Source organism: Aulostomus chinensis, chromosome 2 (genome assembly GCF_037954235.1).
Source record: "Aulostomus chinensis isolate RoL2024-O1b breed Wild chromosome 2, RoL_Achi_v1.0, whole genome shotgun sequence".
Taxonomy (NCBI): domain Eukaryota; kingdom Metazoa; phylum Chordata; class Actinopteri; order Syngnathiformes; family Aulostomidae; genus Aulostomus; species Aulostomus chinensis.
In genome coordinates, this window is record NC_141321.1 from 14236125 (window position 1) to 14262411 (window position 26287).

The window sequence follows — 26287 nt, forward strand, 5'->3', positions numbered from 1 at the left end:
CTTATTTTTCAGCATCTCTCCAGCTTTATTAAAATAAGGGACTTCAGTTTTTTCTCTTTTTTTGTCAAAGGTAGAAACAACTAGCACAGACAACAAGGTACAAAAATAGAACAGTTCAAATTCTCACATCTCAGCTCACACACACACACACACACACTCACACACACAGATTAAAGGGATAAATTAGTAAGACATTGTCACATGCAGCCTCCAACATTAGAGAAGAAGGGCTACAGAAAAGAGAAGCGCAAACTAATCAACGATGTTAACTGATAAAACTACAATGACATTCCTTTAATGCAGTGCTTGCTTTCTGACATTTCCTGCTCTTTGGAAAACCTTCTTGATGTCATTTAATGGAATACAAATTAATTGTGTGTTAAGTGTGTAAATCTGTCAGTCAAAATAACTTCAGCTGTGGCACACACACCTAGGCTGTAGGAGATGATGTATTGTAATGGCGTGACCGAATGGAGTCTTCTTTTCCAGACGTGATGGGCATGAGAGAGTGATCATGGTGATCAGGCAGCAGGGCAGTTGAACTGAGCACGTGTCAGAAAGTGATAAGACAGCTCAGTTCCGTCACAGACAGTTTGGTGTCTACAAGGTGGGACAGTGCAGAGTTTGGACAGTGAGGGAGCAAAGCAGATGTTGGACGGTTGATTCTTTATTCCCGAGGGGCTTGTGCATCTGCCAGCAGGTCGGGTCGGAGACACTCAATGGGGCAATGAATATTCTGGAAGAAGAATTATGTAGACTTGTTGACAAACTCCAAATCCTCATTAGATTGAAACACTTGATGAATTCGTAGAAAAGAATAATTTATAGAGGTTGTTTACTGACCATTCTGTTTAGCGTGTTGCCTCCATAACGAATTGGCTGCAGCAGACTGGCATCAACATCACCTTGTGGTCTGCGGCAGTTCTCACATCGCCAGCCCTGGTGAGACCAAACACACAAGAACGCATTTATACCCACCTCACTTGACTATATAACACTGTTCACTAAGCAGAGTGATGGTTTTACCTGCTGTCCCCCGAAGCACGTGCAGGTACAGATAGCTCCCAGGTACTCCTTCTGCCACTGGTTGCCCACCTGGTATGTTTTCCCATCATCGTAGCACACAGAGTCGTCTGCGCACATGCATATTATTATTAACATGTAATTCCGTCACACTAGTGAGGTCATCAGTGAGCGTACAGTCAAGGTATTAAGACTCTCACGTGGTTCACACTTGAACTCTCCTTTGCCGTTCCCCAGGCAGGTGCAGCTCATCAAGTGACCGTTCTCTGCCTGGCGGTCCCATTTTTCTCCGATGCGATAGTTTATGCCATTGTCATGGCACCATTCTGACAAAATAAGAGGGCTCAAGTAAGATATAGTCAACTTTAATATCAAGTATGTTTATGTAATCCCCTAAAAAGAGGAAAAAGCTTACTGGAGGAGTCACATCTGAAGTGGCCGCTTCCCAGTCCCAGACATCTGCACCACAGCTTGAACCCGGTCTCAGACATGCGCTCCCACTCAGCACCAACGTCATGGTAGGTTGCAGTGAAGGCGTCATAGCAGGAGTCCTTTGATGGCGGCATTCCATCAGGGACTGAAAAAAAATAGATGAAGAATGTCAGAATAAGCCGCTAATTATCTGAAGATTGATTTGCAGATTTAAGCAGGTGACCAAGTGATGACAATAATATGTATTATTGTTAATTTATCATGTAAAAGATACCATGTTGTATTTTTTGTATGTAAAAATACACAACTGCTAGTAGGTAGAATGTTAGTGAATCAGGAAAAATATTCCAATTTGATTGACATTCACTAATTCTTCATAAGTCTGACTTAATGTGTTGCTGTAGAATGCTCACTTCTGTTTTCAGCAGTGACGACCTGCTCCAGGACCTTGTGTTTGAGCGCCCCCTTCAGAGCTTCCACAATCACGTTATAATCGGCTCCGGGGGTCAGGCCTATCAGGGTGGCAGTAGTAGCTGTGCCTGGCAGGCGTACCTAGACAGACACAGAGCCAAGACTGATTAAATTGTGGCTGTTGAATAAAAGGTCAGACGGGATGTTGGGCTGGAAGCCACTGTCTCGTACCTGGAACATCTGCTCGTTCAAGTGGGTGAGCGGATTGCAGGACACCAGGTAGGCGTTGCTCTGACTGTAAGGCTTCCAAGAGAGGGTGGTCTGAGTTTGAGCCTCCTGTGGCACCCCTGTCTCATTGCCAAATGTGGCCCCAACAGGCACATTCATCTTCAAGACGGGCACCCTGCGGCCCTCTCTATCAGGGAGGGGCACAAAGACCAGGGGCTCACGCACTTGACCGTAAGGGGACTGTGGGATGTCCCTGTCCCCGCTGTATCTGCTGTCTCCATTGTTGTTGTACTCTGTGTACTCCACATGCTGGCTCTGACCACCGAACCTGTCCTGACCACTGGTTCCCACAACCTGTACTCTGTTGTCCAGACTGGCATCAGGCAAGTCGGGTCTGTCACCAGTTCCAGGTTGGTGAGGAAGTGGCAGGGGTAGCGTTGAGTCTGGCTCTGAGCAGGAGAGACAGGGTTAGGGGGAAGCAGAGCCACCATGACATATCTAAACCAACAGGGGGCAATGGATATGCACTGATGCCATGATAAAGCATTTTGAATGGTATTTTTTAGAGTGTTCAAACTAAAATGGGGTATTATGGTTTTAGGAACCAATGCCGATTCACTGCTCATCTCATGGCTTCTGAGCTGCTACAACAAACACTTGATAAAGCCAAGCTGATTAAAGTTGCCCAGCAAACCCAACTGATGAAATATTAATAATAATAATAGTAATATTGTTCTTATAGAATTTAGCACTTTATTACAAATCGTGAATGATGTTTCCTAAAAATACTCACGAGTCCTGACCCTCCCCACCAGTGGAGTGCTTCTCTGGGCGTTCTGGATGGCAACAATCTTGATGATGTATTCTGTGGCAGGTTTCAGGCCTGAGGAGAGGGTAGAGCATCACATGGTGGGACTGGTAGGAAGCACTTGACACTGACACCATTTTCTAACTGTAATACTTTGATTGTTTCAATATCATGTTACCTGTTACACAGGATGATAAACAGTAAAAGTCAGTAAATCTCTACTTAGTAGTAGGTGGTATTTTTGTGTTAAAAATGTACCAGTCACATACCAGATATGGTGGCGTGGGTTTGGCCGCTGTGTGGGCGTGGGGTCAACTCGCGTGGTAATCTCCCGGACTCCTCATAGGTGATGTAGTATCCTGTGATGTGTATGGGAGGAGGCTGCCAGGTCATTGAGATGGAGGTTGGGGTCAAAGATGTGACCTGGAGGTTGGTGGGAGCCGGGACCACTGGTTTAGCTACAGAGAAGACAAAGCATCACATCATCTGTATGTTGGTAGGCTTTCATATGCAAGCCAGTGTTTGTGTGGCTGTGTGCACATGCAGTACCTGTTTGAATAGTGAGACTAAAGGGTGCGCTCCTTGTGTTACCATTCAGAGTGTACAGGTTGACGGTGTACGTGGTGCCGGGCTGTAGACCTTGTGGAGAAAAAACACACATCGTGAAGCAAGATTTGGACATACAGATGCACAGACTTAAACATCTGGACTTGCTTCAATGCAATGCGCATATTTGTTCTTAAATGCCCTCTGTCTTCTTTTTAGCCCTGAATTTCGTCTCACAGACAGGAAGCATAGCCTGATTCTTGCTACAGATACTCATCTGGCTTTGTTTTGTATCTGTAATACTAAGCTGGGGGTTACAAAAGTAATTTTGTGTGTGTAAAATTGTTTGTAGTAAGACGTGTCTCCTTTTTACCGGTGCACTCAAACGTACCTGTGAGAGTGTAGGAGCGTGCGTCTCCTGGGATAGTCCTGCTGAATGTTGGCTGTGTGCTGCCAAGGGGCGTGGCTTCCACGAGGAAACCGGTGATGGTTTCCACCTTTGAGCGCCAGGTCAGAGTGAAAGAATCGTCCGTCACATCAGATAAACGCAAACGCCTGGGAGGACTTACATCTGGAAAGATGAGGAATGAAAACAGACATGAGACAGAATTTATTGGTTTATAGGAGAATATCGTGTCTGAGAGGCCAGTTACCTTCCAGTGTGGCTGTCTCTCCTTCCAGCGGTCTGCTGGTGACAGAGTTCTTCAGGGCATAGACGTGTATCTGGTACGTGGTTGCCACCTGGGATACACAGACAGACAGTCAATATTTACTCACAGACACAATCGAAGGATCAATCCAAGCACTGAAAGAAGAACTCTGTTTACCATCAGCCCTGGTATGACGACACGTGTGGTGTCTGGAGAAACATTCATCTCTTTGTTGGGGCCGTTGATGTTCTTAGGGTTGACAACCACACGGTATCCAGTCAGTTGTGCATTAGGAGCTCGCCATGACACAGTGAAGGTTGAGGGGCCAATGTCTGAGATATCCAGATTGGTCGGAGCAGGGATCACTGAGAGAGAGAGCGAGAGAGCGACACACACACACACACACAAATGCAAGCATTTAGAGTTTGAGTGCACTGCATCTTTAAGAGAGTCTACATCTCAACAAGGAGTATTTCTACCTGTGGCCTGCGTTCCCACCAGTGGTTTGCTGGGTGTACGGCCATGGAGGGCAACGACTCTAACAGTGTACTCTGTCCCGGGGCGAAGGCCTGTCAGCACCACTGTGTCCTGGTCACCTCTGGGTGCTGGACGCAGTTCCCTTTCAGCTTCGTCTGGGCTGGAGTAGAAGATGCGGTATGATGTCACTGTGCCCTCTGGACTGTCCCAGGTGATACGCATGGAGGTGGATTCAATGTCAGAGAAGGTCAAGTCTTTAGGATGGTCCATAGCTGCAGGGAAAAGGTTGTATTTAGTTCAGCTATTTCACAGGTGCAACTTCAAATGTGACAAAAACCGAAGGACATCTGTTCATCTACAGTCAGTTGATAACCCGAAGCCATTTTGAGACGCAACAGCTTGTGAAAAGGTGTCAGTCCTCCCACCATGCTTTGAACATTCAGTACATGAATGAGACGTGCTTACGATGTATTATGGGTGACTGTAGATGACTGGAAAGTTTTATTTGGTAAAAGATTTTCTTTTCAAGCATGGTGCCATCATTGCCACTCAAATTCAGTAAATCTTCATTCAGTATGAGGATGTTTTGGTTCATTTGAATATATCTTCTTTGACACAGTACATTTCCTGTCTTAACTAAGCAAAATATAAAACAGTAATTTAAATGGCCAAGAAATATAGCTGAATCGAGTTATAGGAATTAAGTTTCCCACTTATTGACCTCAGTAATTCCAAAATTTGAGAATGCTATCGCGATAAAAAACAGTCCCATCCAAACATGTGGTCACATTTCTGCATGTTTCTGACCAGCAATTCTCACTTATTCAATTACAAATAAAAAAAAAAAAAAGTTTCAGTATTTCCAAAACTAACTGCAAATTGAAAATTAAAAACCTTTTACTCATTTAATGTGAGGACCAATCACAGCTCACATCAAAAAATACCAGGTTTTTCACTTACAAGATTTAACGCAGAAAGCAAACCGTGATGCTGCTACATTTGCAATGATGGTGGAGTGCAACTGGGCACCAAAACCATCCCCTCAAGATCTTCTAATGAGAACAACCAACAAACCTGTGATGGCGTTCTCCACCACCCCAGACGAAGGTTGTCCGTCAGTGCCCAAGGCAGACACACTCACGATGTACTCAACAGTGGGCATCAGCCCTGTGAATGTCATCTCGGTGATATCTGAAACAAAGGAGCAGGAAGTGATTAGGAAGTCGAGTAAGGCTCTGGTCCATGACAGAGTAAATGTTCTGACTCTGTCTCACCAGGGGTCACATCTTTGGAGTAGGAGGGTCCCAAGCCGTTCTTGGGGGCACTGGTGATTCTGTAGCCTGTGATAGGTCCCTGAGCAGGGGACCAGCGTACCGTGATAGCGTTGTCGCTCACATCAGTCACTTGCATGTTGGTGGGGGGCTCAGTAGCTACAGGAGAGGTTGTCACATGGTGAGCGTCACTTCAACCCCTCAAGGTTTAGATTTTACCAATATTTCACAGTGCTGTACCAGTTCTGTGTCTGATGTAGACCGGGGTGTTGGAGGCAGGGCTATCCCCTCTTCCGGTTACAGCATAGACCGTGATGGTGTAGTCAGTGCTTGGATTCAGACCAGTGATGGTGGCGGTGGTCTGAGTGCCTGGTATTGTGAACTCTTGAGGAGTTTCGCCACCTAGAAAAAAAGCCAGTTATTGCATGAATATTTCAGAGATTTATTTGACGATTAAAAGGATTTCTAAGTTGCAACACATCGTGCAGACCTGTGCCCCCATAGGTGATCCTGTAGTTCTTCACTGCAACAGAGGGGGCATCCCAGCGAATGGTGATGCTGGTGGGGGTGGACGACGTGACCTCCAGGTCAGTGGGAGCATCAGAGACTGTGATGTATTAGAGAAGAGATGCATTATTATGAAGTATGCTATTCAAAGTAAATTATATTATGATCTAGAAAGCAGCAGAGAGACTCACTGGTGGCCTGTGTGCCAGTCAGAGGTTGACTCTCCTGGTTGTTTTTGATGGCGTACACAGAGATTATGTACTCCGTCTCGGGTGTCAGTCCAGTCAAAGTGTAGTGAGTCCTGGTCGGGGGCAGCCTCTCATCCTTGGCTCGGCCACCACTTGTCTTCTGGTGCCGGATGCGGTAGCCAGTGATGGCAGCAGTTGGAGCCAGCCAGTGAATGATGAAGGAGTTGGTCTGAATTTCGGAGAAGTCCAAGCCGGTCGGGGAATCCAGAGCTGGAGGGAGTGAGATTAGATGGAGAGACAGTTTAATTTACATGCAACGATATAGCCATTTTTTAAAAGTGTGGGTTTTCAAAGAGGCTCTAATGATCCAATGACTCCTTTTGAATTACTGACCACATGGATTCGTACTGAACTAACAAAACAAATAACACTGATCTTACAACAGTTAAACAAATAAAAGTTACAATTAAGCATGTTTGTTGAATTGTGTTTCTATCTTTCACTGAACAGAGTGGTCACGTCACCACTTGAAGTTGATAGTTACCGATTTGTTCTTCATTGGCCTGCTTGAATAAATTCATGGTTTTTGAATGTCTTTTTTTTTTTTAATGCGCAGAAAAACCTCTATATTTGGGTGTCACAGCACCCATTTTTGTAAGTCGTACTCACTCGTCCTCTGAGTTCCTGTGGCTGGTTTACTCTCCCGTTCTCCGTACATACACACAACACTGATGCGGTACACCGTGTCAGGAAGCAGGTCTACATGAGAACATATTCAGTTAGAATGTCTGGAAGGTGAACGCACATTTTTGATGGCGAAATCTTCTTGAACTCTGTCAGTCACTTGCTAATTTACATAGTTTTGATTTGTGTTGTCTTACTCTGGAGCAGGAAGGTGTTGGTTGCTCCACCCACATTCACCTCCTTAACGTCATCATCAGTGGCAACAGGATGGTAGCGGATGACAAACCGAGATATATCGCTTGGCGTGGCAACATGAGGGACTGTCCACGTGACCCTGATGTGGTCAGGACCAACCCCACCAAACTGCAGGTTGGTGGGAGGTGGAATCACTGGAGGAAAGAGGGTTTAAAAGGTGAATCTGACACAGTAGAAACTAAAGTGTTAACTCCATATAAACAGACTTAAATGAGATTGAAGAAGTTATGTTTTAGCGTAATAATTCAAGGGCTGCTTTTGTTTACATCAACTCTCTCACATCAAAAATCAGTAGCCAGCCCATGTATAAAATAATGTTATTTATAAATATATACATACACAAATTTGTTAAATATTTTATTTGTTTAATCTATTAATCCATCCATAGTACCTTTGCATAGTAGTAGTGACACCAAATTGGTGAACAATGACCACAGAAAGGGTCAACTGTTCATGGCCTCATTGGTTTGATGTCACAGAACTTTCTCTGGCTTGTCCTTATTCACCTCACAAAGTTCCAGCTATTTTGGCAAGCAAGCGGCTTCAATATGGTAGACTCGCTCAGATAGTCTGTCCCTTTGTGGGCCATTTCAATTAATGCAGCTTTTGAGGCATTCAAGCTTTCTTTCTTTTCTAGGTCAAGTCACTAAATAATGTTTTTATGGAAAAGTGGGACCAGTGAAAACATTGGTCTTGTCTTGATTTCGGCTAAAACTTTTCTCTTCATCATCTCTCTCGCTAACACACAGAAACACTTTCACTCTTTACATTAAAGGAGTAATGCGTGAGCATGTGTGAAGGCCTTCCTGGTGCCTCCTACCTGTTGTGACAAGAGTGGACACAGGCTCACTTTCCAAGTGACCCTTGGTAGTGAACACGCTGACATTGTACTCCACCCCTAGATTCAGGTTCTCTAGAATGCATGAGGTTTGATCAGCCGGGAAAAACTCCTCCAGGGAGTTGCCTCGCTGGCCGCTGGTTGGCGTGCTCGTCACTCTGTAGCCTGTGATACCTGCAGGTGAGGCGACAAGGCAAATAGAGAGGGGATAGAACAAGATGTCAAGAGGAGTGGGTGATTTATGAGTCACTGTGAGAAATGAAAAGGAAATACCAGGAAGGGATGTTTATCCTGGTGGGAAAAAAACGCCAAGTGAAGCCAACATCTAGACTTGGCATGATGCGTAGGCAGCACTGTCAATATTTACCTGGTGTTCTGGACGCAACCCAGTGGACAGTGAGATCTCCTGTGTCAGGGTTGGACTGAGCTCTAAGGTCAGTGGGGGGTGCCAGGACTGCAAGGAGAGCAAGCAGACCATAACACAAGCATGAGAAACCTGGTTCATACTAAAACTCATGCCAGATGGTCTGGACAGAGCTAAGACAGCAAACCAAAGCTCTGAATTAATACGGGGATCAGTAACATGGCTACTTTTATATTAAGTAGATTGTGGTTCACAGGCAAAATCAAGTTTGTTGTCTTCCTAGTGAGCCAGATACATACGAGTGACAACATCGCGGGTGACGGGGGTTCCATGGTTCTGTCCGTTGAAAATGGGCATTACACTGTAGGTGTACTGAGTTCCAGGAATTAGACCGCTGATGTAAATACGTCCGGAGTCAGACGTCTCAGACCTGGGAGACTCGCCTTCCTGGCTGGGAAGCACAGACAGCTGGAAAAAAGAGTGTGGATATGAGATCAGAGCGCAAAGATGCTGAGTGGGTCACTCAGGGGTCTGTGCTACAATAAGAAAACAAAACACAGACTTATTATCCGAGTATGAAAACTCTTTAAAATACGAGTGAATCTTCTTTCATCTAAAAACTATGGATTCTGGCTGTCACTAGATTTGCTGCCACTTTTGGCAAACAGCAGACAAACCTGGAAGAGGTAGGGGACCTGAGTACAGTGATATTTCTGGGTTTGTCTCCATGAAAGCCAAACATGACACATATCGATTAAATCGTCTTTTATCAATTTTTTTCACTTCGATGTGGTGAGTTGAAGTAGCTGTCTCACCATGTAGCTGAACCTGGGGACGGGTAGCCAGGTGATGACGATGGAGGTATCAGTGACCTCAGTGCTGAAAGGAGGAGCGTCTCCCATCTGAGGAGCTGGAGGGAGGAATGAATATGGAGGGAAAATAAGGTTATTCTGTAATTCCTGAGGATGTTCTGATTCTCTCAACACTGACCTGTGTTGAAATGCGTCGTGACACCCTCACTGAGCACACTGTCCAGTTCTGAGTACAGGACAGCAATATACTGAGTGTCTGGGCGCAAATTTCTCAACTGGTACTTCTTGACCCTGCCTGGGATCCTCTTCTCAACAGGGTTGGTGCCCTTCATGCTCAAGAAGAGACGGTAGCCAGATACAACAGCGCGGGGTGCTTCCCAAGTGACCAAGGCACTATCTGTCCTGATGTCAGTGAACTGCACATTGGTGGCAGCATCAGGTTCTGGAGAGGTTAGAAAAGACAACACATGTGAGGCTAAAAAACTTTTCTGTGTAATTCCGGCTCATTTGTCTGGATTATCACTTACTGGTAGTTTTCTCTCCCACAAGCGGCTCACTCTCCACTCCACCATTAATGGCGTAGATGTAGAAGCGGTAGAGCGTGCCAGGTTGCAGGTGGGTGATATCAGCGTATGCGTTGGGTGAGATGGGCAGCTGCAGGGGCCTCAAATCTGTGCCATCAGGACCAACGGGAGAAAAGGTCACCCTGTAACCAGTCACCTCGCTGGGTGGGCCGGTCCAGGTGATGGTGATCTTCCCATCTGAAACCTCATAGAACTGTAGGTCTGTTGGAGCTGGAACTTCCTCTGTGGACAGGAAATGAATAGCATTATATTGTCATTGCCAGACAAAGTATTGATACTTGTTTAATGGGGTTGTCCTCGCATAATTCATTTAAACACATTTTCATACTCAGTGTGCACATGAAAATGTAAACGGTGAAGATGATGGAATTTGTGGTGGCCGTAAAAAGGTAGGATGTGTTGTAGATAATATTGCATAGCATAACATGCTAATTAAACGTTAAAATATTTGTTCGCTTCCAAGGACAAGCTGTAGGTATCGGTGGGAACTAAGCAGTAGTAGTTGTTTCTGTATTGGGGTGACTTGAGTAGAGGTGTACAAATCGCACGATGCATCACAATATTGTAGTAACCCTTAGAACAACAACACAATATTTGCCAATATCACAAAGTCAGCCACAATTTATATGCACATTAACGCAATTATTCACGATGATATTATCCATTCATTAAAAGCAACTAGAATTGTTCTCAATTTTCCTTCCAGAGCTTTTCAATCATGAAATTAAAATCAGAGAGAAATCCCTGAGTCAATCAATGAGAAATCAGTTATTTTTAAAAAAGAATAAAACAAATCTGACTGCAGAGCAGCAGAAAAGGTTAAAATTCAAGTGCCTTTAGAATTTCAAAATAAAGGTGCACCGAAGATCACGGCTCTCAAAATGGCTCAGTTTGCAAATAAGGCATCTGTTTTGTTGTATTGTTGGTCATTGGACGTACGGATCGATGTATTGCTACTCTCACACATAGTACACTGGTCCCACTACCTAAATAAGGTTAATCTTCATTGTGGTAACTTAAAAAAAAATTTTTCAGATCCTGTTTAGTAAAAGACTGATTTAGTTCATAATGTGATTCTTACAGATTGCAACAATAAAAAAACTGAAAATGGAAGAGACACACTTCAGTAATTCATACTTGTAGGTATTCAAAGCCATTCTCTACATCTGCATCTGGTTTTGCTTTAGCGAGGACGATAACCATTATATTTTGTCTTGCACCCAGACAACCAGTTATAATATGATGGGGATTTATGAGTGTGTGAGTCTGTGATCGCATTCTTTGTCTCACCAGTGTTAATTAATCTGTATATGTGCCTGTTTCTAAGCCCACCGTGATTTAAAGAGAGGTCATTCAGCGTTCACGATAGACGAAGATTCACTGAGATGTAAAATAAAATAAATAACGACGGTCTGGCTAAAGCTGTAAAAGCAGACTTGAAGGCAACACTGTTTTGACAAGTCTTTCCCAACTTTTTGAACTTCATCTGCTTCCTGTCAGTCACAAGGAGGACAGTTGCATTTTTTCATTGACTGCATTTAAAACAAATTCCAACACTGTATTGTTACTGAGACTATACGATAAAGTGTCTTTCTATGATAAGTACCAGGTAGAGGAGATCCAGCAGTGTTAACCTGCACAAATACAGGCTCGCTCTCATGCTCCTCCTCCACAGCATAGATGCTGATGTTGTACAGTAGACCAGGTCGAAGGTCAGCCAGGGTCACTGAGGTCTCTGTGTCCGGCAGGGTCAACTCGGTGCTGCTGCCCTCCACTGATGGTGTATACACCACACGGTAGCCTGAGAGCACACAGCCAGCATAGAGTCAGACTACTGCTTGAAATCCCCCCCCCCACACACACACACACACACACACACACACACACATTATATATGAAGAGTATCTCCGTACCAGTGATTGGAGCTTCTGGTCTGGTCCAGCTGATTCTGATTGAAGTCTCTCCCACCTCATCAATGACATGCTGGGCTGGAGAGTCAGGAGCTGGAGGAGGGAAGAGGTGGAAATTATTTTGCTTGTATTTTTTGTAGTTTTTTTATGCAAAAGACTGCAAAAATACAAGCAAAATGATTTCTAAAGCCGTGAGCTCTCAGGGATTCTCATACCGGTTGTCTGTGAGGTGGTCAGGATGAGGGTGGGCTCTCCCTGAGTTGGGAGCTCATAGACGTTGACGTTGTATCTGCGTCCTGGCAGGAGGTCACTGATGGTGACAGAGGTTGCTGTGCGAGGAACATCTGGAGCAGACAGGAAGTGAGTGAATAAACAGATTCGGCAGATCCAACCAATCAATTCAGTGATGTATTAGCGTTTGACATTACTCAGCGATGGACAGTGGCTCTTACCCAGCACTTTGGGCTTGGCCCCGTCCTCACTGAGCTCATATTCCACTCTGAATCCAGAGATGGTGGATGAGGCTGATGTCCAAGACACCACAAAACTGTTTGAGGTGATTTCAGTCACTGACTCAGAGGTGTCCACCAATGGGGGAAGCTGGGTCGTCTCTCCCTCCGATGTTTCCACTGGAGAAATGAAAGGATGTCACGTAACGCCGTGGTTTATCTGTAGCGTTAACACATTTGCTTGGAAAACTGCTCATGTCTACTTACAAGAGCCATAGGTGGTGGTGAAATCGAAACGTGTGACCTCGCGATGTCCGTAGCGCAGGATGCTAATCAGCTGACCCTCATAAGTGACACCTGGACGCAGGCCAGTGATTGTGTAGGAGTTTAGGTGACTGGGGATGGTGACCTCCTTCCAGGGATTACGGGAATTTTTCTGCCACACAGATTTAAGAACATCAAATAGCTAAACTGTTGACATTTAAACATTTTTGACAGCACAAATACTGTTACACAGTTATACAGTTGAACTGTGACATCAAACACTATCAAGTTAAGAGATTGTCAAGGGCCTGATTTAGGTGTGTTGCTTGAACTTTAATAGCTCGCTGAGGGATGTTGCCGTCCAAAATATACAAACCCTGTAAGGGTAAATTGGCTTGACTTTGGCGTTGGCGTTTCATAAACATTTCAAGCAGCATTCCAGCTTTTGAAGTTTTAGATGATGTGAGGGAAATGCAGCACGGTGGAATATGATCTTTAGGAGATTTAAATTTGTGTTTGTGTATGTTGCCTCTAAAGGGCAGTTCATGCTTATTTTTGCCCAAACTTAAGTCAATATGACTAAAAACACACCCTACCAACAATAATCCTTCATATGTTTGCTAAAATTGAATACATCAGCAACTTTAAAATAATGTTTGAAGACAAATCTAAAGCTAGAGTCAGTTTTTGAGTATGTGTACTCACGATTTTCCATTTGAGGATGTACTGGGTGATGTCAACAGATGTGGGTGGGTTCCACTGAATGGGGTGTGAGTCTGGCTGTTTCCCTGCCTCTGTGATGATCACCTGGACAGGTCTGTGACTGCCTGTTGTAGCAAAAAGATTTAGGGTGAACATTGAAGAAGGAGTAGCCGAGACAAGAACAGATCAGTGAAAAAAGACTTGATGAAAGGGGGAACGCTCTTATGTGCCAACTCACACGGTGTCAACACAGCGGAGTTAGCGTGGAGTGCGTGGGTGAAAGTTGGCTCCTTTTAGATTCATCTTTTTGAGACAGAACTGAACCGCCAGACGGTGAGAAACCAGCCAAAACACCCACTGACATCTAACAGTCATAACACCGGAGTACTATATTCACACGCTTTTATTCACTCGAACGTTCACACACATTTTGCTTCACACACTCTTTCACAGGTGGCAGTTAGACGGACTCTCTGTTGGTATTAATGCAACTTTTTAGTCTGCTCCAGTACAAAGTATCACATTGAGCAACTTTTACCCAGCCAGCGGGAGATGTGGGAGATAGTGAGAGGAGGGACATGTTTACCCCCCTCCCCCCTCCAACTAAGAGGAAGACCACAGTAACTGTGTAGCACTTCTCCATTTGCCAGACTTAAAAGTCGAGAAAATCCCAAACCTCCGCTTCCCTCCTCTAATCTGCCACGTCAACATTCAGTTTCAGGGATGGGTGATGGGGAATTAGGGGTAGGTGAGATGAGGACTGATTTTGTTCAGGTAGCTTCCTGAGAGCAGGATAGGCAAGGAGAGCGATGCCATGAAGTGGGAGAAAACTTCACATTTTACTCTCACTTGCGAGTTTGGGGATGTACCGGCTTGGTCAAACTGATGTAGCCCTGCAATAAATCCAGCATTTTTTTTACTTGCATTTCTTAAATGAGAGCAGTGATAATTTATTGTTTTGCTGTTGAACTTCACTAGATTAGTCAGAGAGGTGTTCTTTATATTTGTTAAAAAACAACAACATTTTGACAGAATATTTGGAACACCTTTCAGTGGAACCCAATTTAATCTTGTAAAATTCAGATAAAGTTGCTTTATCAATTTTTCAACACCTATAAACACATAACCATTGTTTGAACGTGGTCGCTATTCAATCAACAACCATCTAGAAAAGGTGATCTAGACCGACAGCATGTGGTTGCAAAATTCCATTTAATTGTGGAGCAAATTTAATTTGGAATTTCTTTTGCATAGAAAGATGTGAGTTAGGTGCATTTCTATCAGCTGCTTTTGGGGGATTAAACCAGGCTACACATATTGCATTGCAGGAGGCAGTACAGGCAATGTAAGACATGACTGTTGCACGCTGTCCTGAGACCAAGACAAAGTTTGGGAGACAGTTGGGAAGTGGGTTATTGTTCCGCTACCTCAGAGCTCATAAAAAAAAAAGTCTCCAGCTTCTATTGTGCACATTTATTTGTTTTTCAAAAAAGAAACAGTGTAGTGCAAAGAGTGCAAAAACACAGAGAGAATAAGAATTGTTTTGACAAAAAATGAGGGAAGTCTTTTTTTTATTTTGCTGTGTCCATCAATGTTTCCTAAAGTCATTAAATGTTCAGCACAACACTTTGATGGAAATACGACTACTGAAAACATGAGAGGCGTGGTGTTTCTTACCTTGGCGGTTCTGCTGGGGTTCGCATCTCATTTCTCCGACCCCATTACCGTAGCAGTAACAGCGGTAGTGGATGCCATGGAGGACTTTGTCCCATGTGTCTCCAATCTGATAGAAGGCCCTCGTTTGTGGCTCCTGGCACTGATCTGTTGGAGGAGACAGAAGACAAAAGAGATGAGAGGATGAGACAAAAGGATGAGGTTGTCATGCTAATTCTCCAGCCGCTGAGCGAATCAGCAGTGAACGCACCGATAGCATCGCACTTCCAGCGTCCACGCCCCTGTCCATAGCAGGTGCAGTTCATCATGTAGCCTTCATCATGGCGCTTGGAGAATTCCTGGCTGACCTCGTAGGTACGGCCATCGACGATACACTGATCTGGAGATGTAAAGGGGGGTGAGAGGGAAACAGGCTGTTGACATTGACTTTTTACGCTCTCTTGTCAGATTAAATGACTGCTGGAATCATCTTCAGCACTTGGCTCCCTGACCTCGCAGCTGTGAGTGAGCAATACAGCTCCACTCCCCACGGCCGTTGCCTAAGCATGTGCACTCCATCATGTGACCCATAACATCATGGCGTTTGTCCCACTTGTCGCCGACACGATGCATCATGCCGTCGTTGGTGGTGCACACCTCCTCATGGGCTACAAATAAAAGACAAGCATAAAAACAAGAACAAACTGTACTTTGCTGTGTGTTTACGGCAGCGTGTGCATCGATTCGCTTCTGTTTGTGTTCTGACAGGGAACTTCAGATCAACACAGTCACAGCCTAGAGTCAACACTTTCCCATGACCATGAACCCTCTCTCCTTCAAACAGTGTTTGGTTCCTAAACATCAGCAGGTGACCCATGAAACCAGTTCCTAGCATCTTAAAAGAGATAAGAACCTGACCGATACAGAATGTTTAGGGCCGGTACTGACGATAGGGAGTGAGATCATTTCAATAATGACTACCAAAAGGTGGATTGATTTTGTTTTTTTCATTTTCTGCAACAACGCCCCAAAAATGTGTTATCAAATCCTTCTGACAAATATATGTTATGTAGGCAGGATATTTGCTGTTTAAAAATAAACTTCATGTTCTAAAATCACATAGGTAGACTGATATAATGAACTTCATTGGGAATTTAATTATGGTAAATTACCCAAAACATCTTTTTCTAAATTATGCTTTGTATAAAGAAAAAGTTTTCATATTGGACAACATAAAAACTGATGTATCTATCGGTCAGTATTATCTGTCAAATGTTGAGTAGGCTTTACCTAATTACTTCACTTCTCTAGAGTATTGTATTCATGTCTGATTCTAGTAAAAAGTCCTACATCTGGAACTATTAGAAAAAATATTTAGGTCCAACTTTAGATGTTGGTTCTACAATTAAATGTTCATAAAATGTCCCTAATCCTCTATTAATATTACAAAACAGGTACTACTTTTCCGTAACTATTATTAAATGGAACTGGAAACCTTTGAAACTTATTTATCTAAATGTTTTTGTAGAGGAAAAAATGTTCTCAACTACATTATTAGACATTTAACTTACAAGCTTCAAAAAAAATAACCCACCAGCCATGGGGCAGAATCCAAAACGCTGATCTCCATCATAGTTGTAGGTGGTGCCGCACCATCTCATGTTATCACGGCGCCCATCAGATGTACAGTCGGTGTAGTTGCGCCCGCTGTAGAGGTAGGGGAAGTGGCACAGGGCGCCGTTGGAGTTGCCCCCTCGGGTCACCACTATGGCTGTTATTGAGTAGCAAACAGAAGAGTTAATGTTCGCATGAGGGTATGTCCAGTACTGGTGCTGGGATTCTTGAGAGATTTGCAACTTGACATTTTCTATTCAAAGATTACCAGGATCCGTTTACTGCAGAGGGAGATTGACATCAAGTTGTTCAGTATACACGGTAACAAGCAAGGGGTCACTCACCATTCTTCTCAGTACAGAAGGAGTACTGCTGGTCCCTCTCATAGTCAGAGGTGGTGGAGCACCAGAGCTGGCCATCTGTGCGTCCGTCCGACGTGCAGGAGTAGTAGGTCTTCCCCATGAAGACAAATGGGAATACACATGGCTGCCCGTTGGAGTTGCCACCATATACCTGATTCTTGGCCTCTGCACAGAAAGTGCAGGAGAGATTGAGCAAGGAAGTGACCATAGAAGGCAAATCACGGTGAACTGAATTATGATGATTGCCATCGGGTTCAAGGGTTCTCTCACGTCATGCAGTGGTTTCAACTCAACCGATCAAACTATAAACTGTACACATCACACAGACATCCTTTTAATTCCTCTCTGAATCCTGTACTCACCCCACTCCTGACAGCTGACTCCGTTACCAAGACAAGTACAGAGCATCTTCTGGCTGCCCTGGCTTCTGACCCAGCGCTGTCCATCGTAGTAAATGGCTCCGGAGTCAGTGCGACAGGTTCCCTCGGTGGGGGGCTCAGGGTGTGGCCGAGGCTGAGGATGGACGGGGGTCAACACGAGGGCACTTGTGGCTGTTTACCATCAATCACATAGAAACAATGGTAAACATCAGGGCTCCTACCATTGGGTAAACACTTTTATCACCTTTTCTCACCTCTGCCTGCGTTGTGTCTCTCACACTTCCACTGTCCACGGGCATTTCCTAAGCACAGGCACTGCAGGGCGTGCCCACTTACGTCAGTCTTTGTCCATGTGTCTCCGATGCGGTAGGATCTTCTGGTGTCCTGGTCATTGCAGCGGTCTGGTAGGATAGTAACAATTGTCAGCAGCCACTAATGAACCCATGGTAACATGCACTTGTGTGAATGTGTTCTTACTTCTGGAGGTGCATGTGATGCGTCCGTTTCCCTCTCCCAGACAAGTACAGTCCAGCATCATCCAGCCTTGGTAGGGTTTCTCCCAGGTCTCCCCAACCATGTATGATGATGCAGCATTGTTGTCATAGCAACGCTCAGCTGGACATAAAAATAACAGCTATCATGTAGATCATCTGCAGTTTTTATAAGCGGAGACCAGTTACAATGATAGTCTAAATGATTCTGGCGTTTGAAAATCAATAACTGCAGTGTGAGGCTGGAAAACTGGAGCAACGCTCTTTTGCACACTGACCCTGTTTGACTGAACTGTCGTCAAATATTTACAATGAATTCAAGCATGGTCATACTTCAGAGAAATCTCCCTCTGTACGTTTGAGTGGAATGCAAAAGATACCTCGGTTATCTCGCAGGTGTTCAAGTGAACTCACCCACAGGCTTGCAGGTCCATTCTCCTTTGCCATTTCCAAGACACACGCACTCCAGCATGTAGTCGGCGGTGTCATGAGGCCTCTGCCAAGTGTCCCCGATTTTATAAGACCGTCCACCTTCATGGCAACGATCTATGGAGGGCAAAATATAGTTTCTCTGTCTCAATTCAAGATAATAAGAAACGACAAATCCAAGAAATTTGTGTTTCCAATCAACGGAAGAAGAGAGGCAAAAGAGAAGCTTCTGTTGTTTTCGGATGACTCACTTGCGATGGTACAACTGATCTTGCCGCGACCGGAACCGATGCAAGTGCAGTCCCACATCATCCCGTCCTTTGGTCTCTCGTAGGTTTCTCCGACCCGGTATGTCCGGTCATTGTACTTATCATAACACGACTCCTCCACTGAGAACAAGAAAGGAAATAACCAAATATAAAGGAGGCTGTTTGCTCGATGCGTAAAGGCGCTTTGGAGACTGGTAGACGTCGTGATTTGTTCCCAGATAGGTTTGTTAAAGTGACTCGGATTTGCTGTTTTTGAGCATTATTGCTTTATTGGTTGGTTGGTAGTTGTTGGTGTTAGTTAGGAAAATCTGAAGGGCAATTATCCGACCTCGGAGTTCCATTGAGAAGGCCTGGGTAGACATTTTTTTGGGAGTAAACAGTGCGGATGCTCTCTCACTGACCTTCAGGTTTAGTTTTACATTTGATGCCTGCTGCTCCATTGCAGGTGCACAACAGCGTGCTGCCGAGGTAAGGTTTCTCCCACTGCTCGTTGAACCTGAATGAGCGGCCGTTTTCCTCACAGCCAACTAGAAAAAACATTAAATAACAAGAGATTTAAATACCATACGGATTCATACCTGCTGACCAATCAAATATCTTACAGGATTTCAAGTTTACTATGCAAAATCTTTTTTAAACGCATGAAGTAAAAATTAGTATTATTAATAATAATCAAATGTTTATCACTGTACCAACCTGGAGTGACGGCCGGTGTGTCGTGCAACCCAGGATACACCTGATACTGGCCACTTTGTCTTTTGCTCTTCTTTGGCAAGCCGTGAACTGCGCTGCTGACGCACAGCGCAACCAGCAACCCTGTGAGGGGGCCACCAGTCATATTGCAGAAAGGTGATGTCGCGTAAAGAAAAAAGGTATTATCAAGAAAGCGATGTACAAAAAAACCCCAGAAGCGAGCAAAGTTGGAGAGATGAAGTTCCTGTCCCTTATTCTCTGCTGTGCTGCTTCCCCTGGCGGTCGTGTGTGCCGCCTCGCAGCCGGTGAGCCAGGCTACAAGAAGGGAGCGCGCTGCTTTTATACCCTGGCACACCGCTGCAGCCTGAAGGGGAGGGCTTCAATTGCTGCTGGGATGAACCGCCCAAGTGTGAGCAATAGGGACCCCTGACGTCTGGCTTTAAACAAATTTGGGGGGTGGGGGGGGGGGGGGCACAAGAGACGAGAAAACAGGAATGAATGTGCAGACCCAGGTTGCATTTTAGAGGACCGTGAAATCAATCAATAGAAAGCCCAGAAGATGTCACTGCAGTAGCGGAAGGTGCTTCAGACTGGATTGATGGGTCTCTGCTCAGGTCTGGTGCAACAAGGTTAAACTCCTGACTGGGTGGACAAAGGAAGTCAACAACAACAACAAAAATCCCGTCGTACCGCCATAACCTACAGATAAACCATTCAAATGTGCAAATATTCAAAGTGGTAATGAACTGTATGATGCAGTTGTTATGGGATATGGAAAAATGAAATAAAAAGTAAAAACAAAAACTATGTAAACCCTAAACTTTGCTACCATATCAAAATCATGAGCACAGGTTCTCATACTCTTAACTTCCAGAGTATTCTAAGATGATTTTGGGTTTTTTTGGGTGGGGGGGTGTTTTTTGTTTTTGTTTTTTTTTTTACTGTAAATTATGTTTGGGAACTAAACTGTGGAACAAAAGAGTTTTAAATCACTCCCATGACAGTTGTTAAAATGCCTCATTCCAGCTGGTCATTGCAGTTCTGTACTTCACTGCATGATAACAGATTTAGAACCTACAGAGGCACTGGGGAGGAATGAGGAGGACTGTGGCTTTGCTGCTGTCCAGACAGCTCAGCTCACTTTCTGTTAGTCTGAGTCACTGCTCAGAAGTTGGGTTTTTTTTTTATCTTTTACTGTTAAAGAACTAAAACATGACTGTATTGACTCTCAAGTGGCTGTTTAAAGTCTCACACACACACACACACACACACACACACGTGCATGCACGTACACACTGCAAATACGTCTGATTTTTGCCTCTGCTTTCCTCCACTCCGTCAACATCCATCTTTTCCTGCATCATTTGTCATCTTCCAGGTTTCTCTGAGGCAAAACAACAACAGTCCTGATTTAGGCATCAGTAATTCAGCCTGCAGGACTTTTCTCAGAAAACAGGACATTGACATTTTAATGTCGGACACTGTGTCCCACTTTTAAACTGCTACAGTGAAAACGATTCTGTGTCTCACTGTTGTGCTTATCGTATCACTGACAGTAACTCTGAACATGTTATGGCCAAATTTCAATCATATTACTTGCATCTGAAATGTTGAAAAAGGGAAATTTCTGGCTTTTAGAGATCCAGAAATCCTTTTTTTTTTTCATTATTTAGTTGTCATTTCTGGGTCGAGTTGTGGATCAGTGATCCAGAAGATCTACATTTGGTGAGCAAGAGACAACTTTCGGGACACATTCTGATGATGCCTTGTTTATTGTCCATATCCAAATAACCTCCTTAGTAGAAGATTGTGCTCTCTAAGGCTTTTCTCATGACGTATGCTGTCAGTTACCAACTTCATTCTCAGGAGAAATATATTTGCTCGTCAGACTGGTATCAACAGTATTGCTACTCTGATATTTACAATATTTCACATTATGGAAAATAATTGACCCAAAACCACTCTCCTTTCCAATATAATTTGCAAATTCAACTGGACAAAGCATTTTTAACACTGATAATATAACATAAGGACAAATCTACGTTTATTAAGGTCAGAATTTGGAAATCTTTAAATGTTGACAATAATTCTAAAAAGACAAATTTGGTTTGACGATCTACTCAGTGTGGTTTCCTACCCACAAAGAGTATGTGGAGTTAAGTAAGTTCATTTATCCGCCAAGAACTGAAATGTTTTGGAAAAACAATGCGCAAAAAGGGAAAAATAATAAAGAGCCGACCACAACACGCTCTCTTGGTCATGTCCCAGTGCAGGAGGCTGTCTGCGTCCAACAAGCTGCTGGTTCAACTGAACTTACTCATGGGTCTGGTCTGAAGAGCAGCTACTGTGGTTGAATAATTCCTGTCACAGGACTGGTGGAGCGAGTCGTGCCAGAGAGCTAAAGAATGAAACAGCATGGCAATTTTTCAGGGGAAGCAAGGGAAGACAACAACAAAAACACAGCTCAAGTTAGTGCAACTGAGTCAGTTATCCCTCAAATATGGAAAAATCTTTCACAAACTTTCCACTTGTGAAACAGCGCCAAGCTGTAGAGGATCATAACACAGGGATGAGAATTCATTTTTAAAAAGTTTTACTTCCATATTCACTCAAGTTATACAACATTTTGTTGAAATTATATGCAGTTTAAGGGAGGAACTAGCGTAAAAGAATGTATAAATATTTGTGAACAAAAAGACGTTCAGTTCCTGCAGGGATGGTGACTTAAGTTCCTTGGCAGTTCCGTCTCTCTATCAGATTTATGATCTGTTTCTGTCAAAGTGTCTAGAGTGCAGCCTGGCTTGTGTCAGAGGGATTCTCCGCATCACCCTGATTTCCATATATCACCTTCAACAGCAAGAACATATATTTATCTCCACTCTGGTTGTTTTCACTGCGATTTTCTCTTCGATCACCGTGTGAATGATTTGTGTTTGGGACTTGATGAAGTGAAAAGGCTGATCTGGTCATACTTGACGACTGGCAGCTACTTCAGAACATTTTGTAAAGCGTGATGTTACATTTTAGATTTTCATACTCATATTGTCCAATCAATATGCAACACAGTCTGGAAACACAGAGAAACGATGAAGTCGAATATCTTTGACAGCATCAGAGGGAAGCATGATGTTCTTTGGCAGGTGTGTGGTCATAAGCAACTGAGGTGTTGGAAAGTTCCAGCCTTTGAGAGAACTCACTGAATCAAAGTGCCCGAGAATCCCACAAGGACAGTGGGAAGTTACGAGGGCTTCCAGAAGAAGGTTTGATGTCACTTGATATGGCAGCGTTTGATGTGGAAGATGAGAAATGTAATTTGTCCATTCAGTCTATCACTTTGTTGTTTATTTGGGTTGTACTCAGTAGCACTGGAGACTGTGACGTCATGCCTTGCTCTTGACTTTTAGGTTTGAAAATCGGTCTCCATTGCCTTCAGTCGTGTGGGAGACTACTGCAACACCTTTTCCTTTGAAAATCCAGCTGTGTTTTCAGGACTAAAAAAAAATCACGAGGGTCAGTAGATAAGGACTGAATCTTCATTTTTGGTACTTTCCCTTTAACTTGGTTATGGGGGCTTTCCAGCCTTTCTAATTGCTCTGTACAGTAAGGGGAAGGAAAGAAAAAAAAACATACTGCCCTGCATTATTATTGGTAACATCTGTAAAGGGATGCCAAGATTCTCAGTTGTGTATTTCTGGTTTTTGACTAAAATAGGTAAAAACAGCTGCTTCCTTTGGGATCTCCCATGACTTTCCAATCTGAAAAGCTTTTTGTAAAGCTTTTAAAGATTTAGAGGCTTGGTGAGCACTTCACATCTGGCTTCACCAAACTTTAGTGAGTGAGAGCCAAATGGACACAGCTGGAGAAAATAAGGGCAAGGATTAAGAGTTTAGAAAGAAAAAAGAACAGAGAACAGAGATAAAAAGTTGGCGGATAAGGATCCTGGTTCATGCACAAGGGAGATGGAGGGCGAGAGGAGCTGCAGTGAGACCATGAGAGACAGTCTGTTGAAGTTTGAAGGTCTTCACTTTGAATATTAGCAGAAGAACGCACGTAACATTCCTGGAAAATATGCAGAAGTTCATACTCTAGTCAGCCATGGGATGAATTTGTCTGGATGTGAAACATAATTTGAGGTTGTCAGCCATTTCACTGCTTCTCATCATCACTTAACACTGAGTCACTCAGAATTTTCTGCACAGGATGTGAAGAGCATCTGTTGGTGTGTTGACGACAAAGGCTAGAGGTCGTTGAGAGCGGGCAGCCTGGGCACAGACCAGCGCTCTGACCAAGCACTTCCAGAAGATTCCACAACTTTGTGTTACAAGACAGGGTTGCCATGGAAACCAGATTGGGCTGGGCCATTCGGGAAGTGGCAGCCAGGGTTCGACGGGACACGTGAAGGGTGTACCAATGGTGGTGCTTCATCGACTGAATTATATGTTGAGTCATGCAAGACATTCACACCCTTGAGATGAGGTAAGCTGAGTGTCAGGAGGCCAGAGGTGGAGCACAAGGACCAGACACATTTAGACACATCCAGACACACATTTTACCCTTCACTGCTCACCTGCAGTTGTTGGTACAGCAGAGTCAAGATGCACGCAAGTTTTCCCTGTCAGAAAAATAAAGATGATGCCTCATTATTATCTCTAAAGATGTTTTGATTGTTTTATCATGACCAAGCCATTCGTGCAGTTATGCAGGGCCTGCCGTCCCCTGTTTTGTCTGCCATTAGCTGTGCATTGCTGGAAACTGTGAATAAGGCTCTGAACCAGAATGATAAAGTTGTGGTTTGAATCTGTGGCTCCAAAATTCTGAGAGAAACTGCAGAGTTGAGGGATAAATCTCAGTTTATAACTGTGAGCAACCATGTTCAAATGATTCATAGTCAGTTAGAAATATTGATTATAACTGCTTTGGCTTTTACCCCAGGCTACATGTCTAGTGGTTTGGATGTCAAATTTTAAAAGTACACAGGATGTATTTTCTTCCCCTAGACGTCTTTCAATCAAAACTAGAAGTAATGCATTCATAATGTATGCCTGTCACAGTGACCTTTGACCACCAACATTTATTCAGATCATCCTTGAGTCCCGGTGGATGTTTGTAGCACTCATGACAAAATTCCTTCAGGATGTTCTAGAGTTAATGTGAGGTGACAGTGACCTTTGACCTTCAAAATTTTTGCAGTTCATGAAACATGGTCTTCATTGTTAAACAACCACAATTGCAATGATATATCTGAAGCCATCATGCACATAGATGAGGCAATGTTCTGTTGGTGTTATCCATCCATTTTCCACTGCCTATCCCAGCTCTCACTCACACTCACAGTCACACCTACGGTCAATTTAGAGTATCAATCAGCCTCGTCCCCTCTTGATGTCTTTGGACTGTGGGAGGAAGCTGGAGTACCAGAGAGAACCCACACAGGAACAGGGAGAACATGGAGACTCACACAGAAAGATCCTGTGGACTCGAATCCGGAACCTTCTTGCTGTGAGGCGACAGTGCTGACCACTGCACCACCGTGCGGTCCTATTGATGTTAAGTCAAATCTCTCAAGTTATGTCATTTCATACCATGTATCCACAATGAATATAACTAACGCTGCTAATGTTGTGTGGTGGTATACATGGTCAAAACAACCCCTGTAAAAATAACTCCATGGTTATGTTGAGCAACTGCAGAGGGTAATCGGGATATAACTTGATACAGATGAAATCACCATTATTTTGAATTTCTGTGGTTTTGAACATTGTTGGGAACATTTGGGATAATGTAACTAAGCTACACTTTTCGACATTCCATCACATATTTGACCATTTAAAATAAACTGAGGACATTTTGTTCCCTTCTTGAAGATGAAGGAGTGCTTTCAACATCATCCAATTCCACAGACTATTTTGGGGTCCCTCCTGATCCAGGAATAGCATTCCATCCCACCATGCAGCTTTGTTAATGCTGACTGTTGCCCTCCACCTCCGCAGACAGCTGTTTCTTCTCAGTACAGACACAGTTTATGCCTTCAACAATCAAACTTGACATTAACTGCGCTGCCATCTCCAGGACAGCAGCTTCACCTTCAATCAGGGACCTGGAAACCTGGTCTGTGTTGCAAATATGCGCAACCTTCACAGGGTAACACACGTGTGTTTCCATTTTTGCAGTGTCTCGGGGTGTTTGTTTGAGAGAGCAAGAAGGTGAAAAAGAGAAACATTGGGCTGCAAAAACAGGCAATCTGGGCTTGTTGGAAGAGGAACCCTGTGTGCTGCTTCTTTATACTGTACACATTGGACCATAGTGACTTCACCCCGAATAGAAAGGAGGCGTTGTGGGTTAGTTGTCCAAAGGTTACCCGTGGTATTAAAAAGGTCAGAAGGAGTAGTCAAGGAAACTAGTCTTCATCTTGTTTACCCACCACATAACCACGTTGTTAATATTGTAAAATGAGCTTTGCAAACAAGCGCAGAATTTGGGCCAATGTGAAAATGTCTGTGCCTTTTTCCTCTTGTCAAAGCACCCAGAACGGACTGTTTTACAACACAGAGGCCACGCTTTATCACATTAATGATGCTGATCAAATCACCAGTGGAAAGGTGATGTGATTCACGTAAAGGTTTCCAAAGTCTTTACCGGAAGCTCCAAAGGCATCGAGGTAAAGGATACCTCTGCTCCAACATTGGTCAGACTTGTTACTCACACTGTCGATGAATGTCCGTTACGTGCGCTTGTGTGCGACCCCATTCACCACAACCTGCCAGCCACCATTTCTCATTGGTTGAGGACGAGGAAGCCAAAAGGAGAAAGTTGGTCTTTTAAAACAAAGTCATACTTTCTAACCACTGAAGACCAACTTAGAATATGTGAGAACAGGGTTTATTCCAGCTGTCCCGCCTGCCTCCCAAAACATCTCCATTGTGCCGACCCTGCAGAGAAGCAGAACATAGCTTTACAAGTACCTGGCAAATGAAAAATCTGAACTCTCTCTCT

General features: G+C 43.9%; 1 protein-coding gene across 1 annotated transcript; it reads right to left on the reverse strand.

Moving 5' to 3' along the window:
- Position 1: 1 nt before the first annotated feature.
- On the reverse strand, positions 2-19612 carry fn1b (fibronectin 1b). The gene is made up of 45 exons (XM_086180396.1): positions 19298-19612; positions 19003-19128; positions 18584-18721; positions 18318-18449; positions 17890-18027; positions 17667-17813; positions 17395-17583; positions 17015-17197; positions 16651-16827; positions 15569-15724; positions 15328-15456; positions 15081-15224; positions 13407-13528; positions 12705-12873; positions 12441-12617; positions 12204-12332; positions 11992-12081; positions 11685-11879; positions 10022-10300; positions 9673-9936; positions 9498-9592; positions 8982-9150; positions 8686-8772; positions 8301-8492; positions 7423-7614; positions 7211-7300; positions 6545-6811; positions 6337-6453; positions 6087-6248; positions 5850-6005; positions 5650-5766; positions 4578-4847; positions 4276-4463; positions 4102-4189; positions 3840-4019; positions 3452-3541; positions 3172-3360; positions 2888-2977; positions 2098-2543; positions 1869-2007; positions 1439-1600; positions 1224-1349; positions 1027-1133; positions 844-939; positions 2-736 (listed from the first exon to the last, which is right to left on the reverse strand). Exons 1-45 carry the CDS (start codon positions 19437-19439, stop codon positions 668-670), a joined length of 7110 nt encoding a protein of 2369 aa, XP_086036522.1. The 5' UTR covers positions 19440-19612; the 3' UTR covers positions 2-667.
- Between the last annotated feature and the right edge of the window lie 6675 nt (positions 19613-26287).

Coding starts and splice junctions, on each gene's coding strand:
- fn1b (XM_086180396.1), bottom strand. CDS start 19,439: ATGACTGGTGGCCCCCTCACAGGGTTGCTGGTTGCGCTGTGCGTCAGC. Junction 17,198..17,394: donor AGTCAGCTGTCAGGAGTGGG/GTGAGTACAGGA, acceptor CTTTCTGTGCAG/AGGCCAAGAATCAGGTATAT. Junction 2,544..2,887: donor GGTGGGGAGGGTCAGGACTC/GTGAGTATTTTT, acceptor TCTCCTGCTCAG/AGCCAGACTCAACGCTACCC.